At 44.8% G+C, this 1,475-nt stretch overlaps 1 protein-coding gene across 1 annotated transcript; it reads right to left on the reverse strand.

Annotated features, from left to right (window-relative positions):
* Positions 1–270: 270 nt before the first annotated feature.
* Positions 271–1,419, reverse strand: LOC105556632. The gene has a single exon (XM_012003730.1). It carries the CDS (start codon positions 1,417–1,419, stop codon positions 271–273), a length of 1,149 nt encoding a protein of 382 aa, XP_011859120.1.
* Between the last annotated feature and the right edge of the window lie 56 nt (positions 1,420–1,475).

A 1,475-nucleotide genomic window follows, 5' to 3' on the forward strand; every position in this document is an offset into this window, starting at 1 on the left:
TTTAGTGAGAAACCTCCATGGTACGGGACATGTGAAAATGTAGTGAGAGAGAACGCGTCCCTCTCGGAGAGCGGCAAATTCCTTCACAACAAAGTTACCGCTGACGACGAAGCCTTGCAGGTCCACAAACGTCGGTATGGACATGATTGAATACGTCGAGAGAAGGAGGAATACTGCGGTTGCTCTTGATGCATAGTAGATTTTAAATCGTTTCACCCCCTCTAAACTGTATTGAAAAGAGGGGAAACCATTGTGTCCAAAACGTAGTACTTAGGGAATTTTGCGCACGACGCTGGTCAGCGGGTTGTACTGAACCACACGATCATGTATGATGAGACAGTACGCAGTGGTATTCACTGGCACATTCTTCTTACACTCAAATTCCAATCTCACATCCACAGTTGCGCTCTTGACTGACTCGTTTTGTCGGGAGCAATCGATAATGATAAACGGTCCTTGTTCTAGAAAATTGTTGGTAGTGAGACCGGGCATAAGAACCTCGTTTCCGAAATAGCTCTTCCGGAACCGCGAATACGCATCATACAGATTCGACCATTTGTTTTTATCGAAATCCAGATTCATATCATCGTATGGATAACATTCCGAATTCAGATAGAGTTTCACGTTGCTCAATTTGCTGTGACTGAATTGGCTCACATTCTGTGACATGATATTCTTCCGACCTGTTTGCAGAGCAAAGATAAGATACCGCGGCTTCTCGAGCTGAGTAGCCGTTTTAATAGCCCATGAATGTTTAGTCGTCTGTTGCAATAGCGGATACTCGTACAGATCCCATGAACGAAATCCCATATTGAGGTATTGACCGCTTTCCAAAGCACGCAGCATCGACAGTTTGTTCACCTCGTTTAACAACACATGCGGCATGCGCCACTGTATCTTGAATATTTCAAGTTTAGGCTCCATCGCCGCATTTCCAAAGAGACAGTTGTTATCATTGCGCGATCGTATTAAAATCAATTCGTGACGGGAGTTAATCACCACGCGTTGATAATCTTCACAGAATCCCAATAGCATGCTGAGCGGTACACAAAAATTAAAGTCTCCGGTTCCATTGTTCACCATATCCCAGCCGACATTCTTCAGAGACATCATTTTATCAAACGATGACGAGACATAGGTCTTGAGCGTGCTGGTTATTCCAACATTTCTGGCGCGATCAATCTCCACACCATCAAGTTCATATCGGATCTCGTCGAACATGAACGCGACACAATTATTTCCCAGTACTACATTAGATCCTTCGATTTGTTCGGCAGTAGTTAGTTTTCCCTCGATGTACAGAAAACTTTCATGCGGCAACGTATAGAGATCCTGTTGTTGTATTGGTATTCTTATCTCATCGCTGTGCCCGAATGTAGTGTTGGCAAACGGATTGTACGAGTGATGGTGCGATCCCATGGACGCGGAACGTGCGCAATGCGGAATTGGCGGAACGCTCGTGATTGGTTGATCCA

The sequence above is a fragment of the Vollenhovia emeryi genome, unplaced genomic scaffold, assembly GCF_000949405.1.
Source record: "Vollenhovia emeryi isolate VEMERY1.0 unplaced genomic scaffold, V.emery_V1.0 DF948566.1, whole genome shotgun sequence".
Taxonomy (NCBI): domain Eukaryota; kingdom Metazoa; phylum Arthropoda; class Insecta; order Hymenoptera; family Formicidae; genus Vollenhovia; species Vollenhovia emeryi.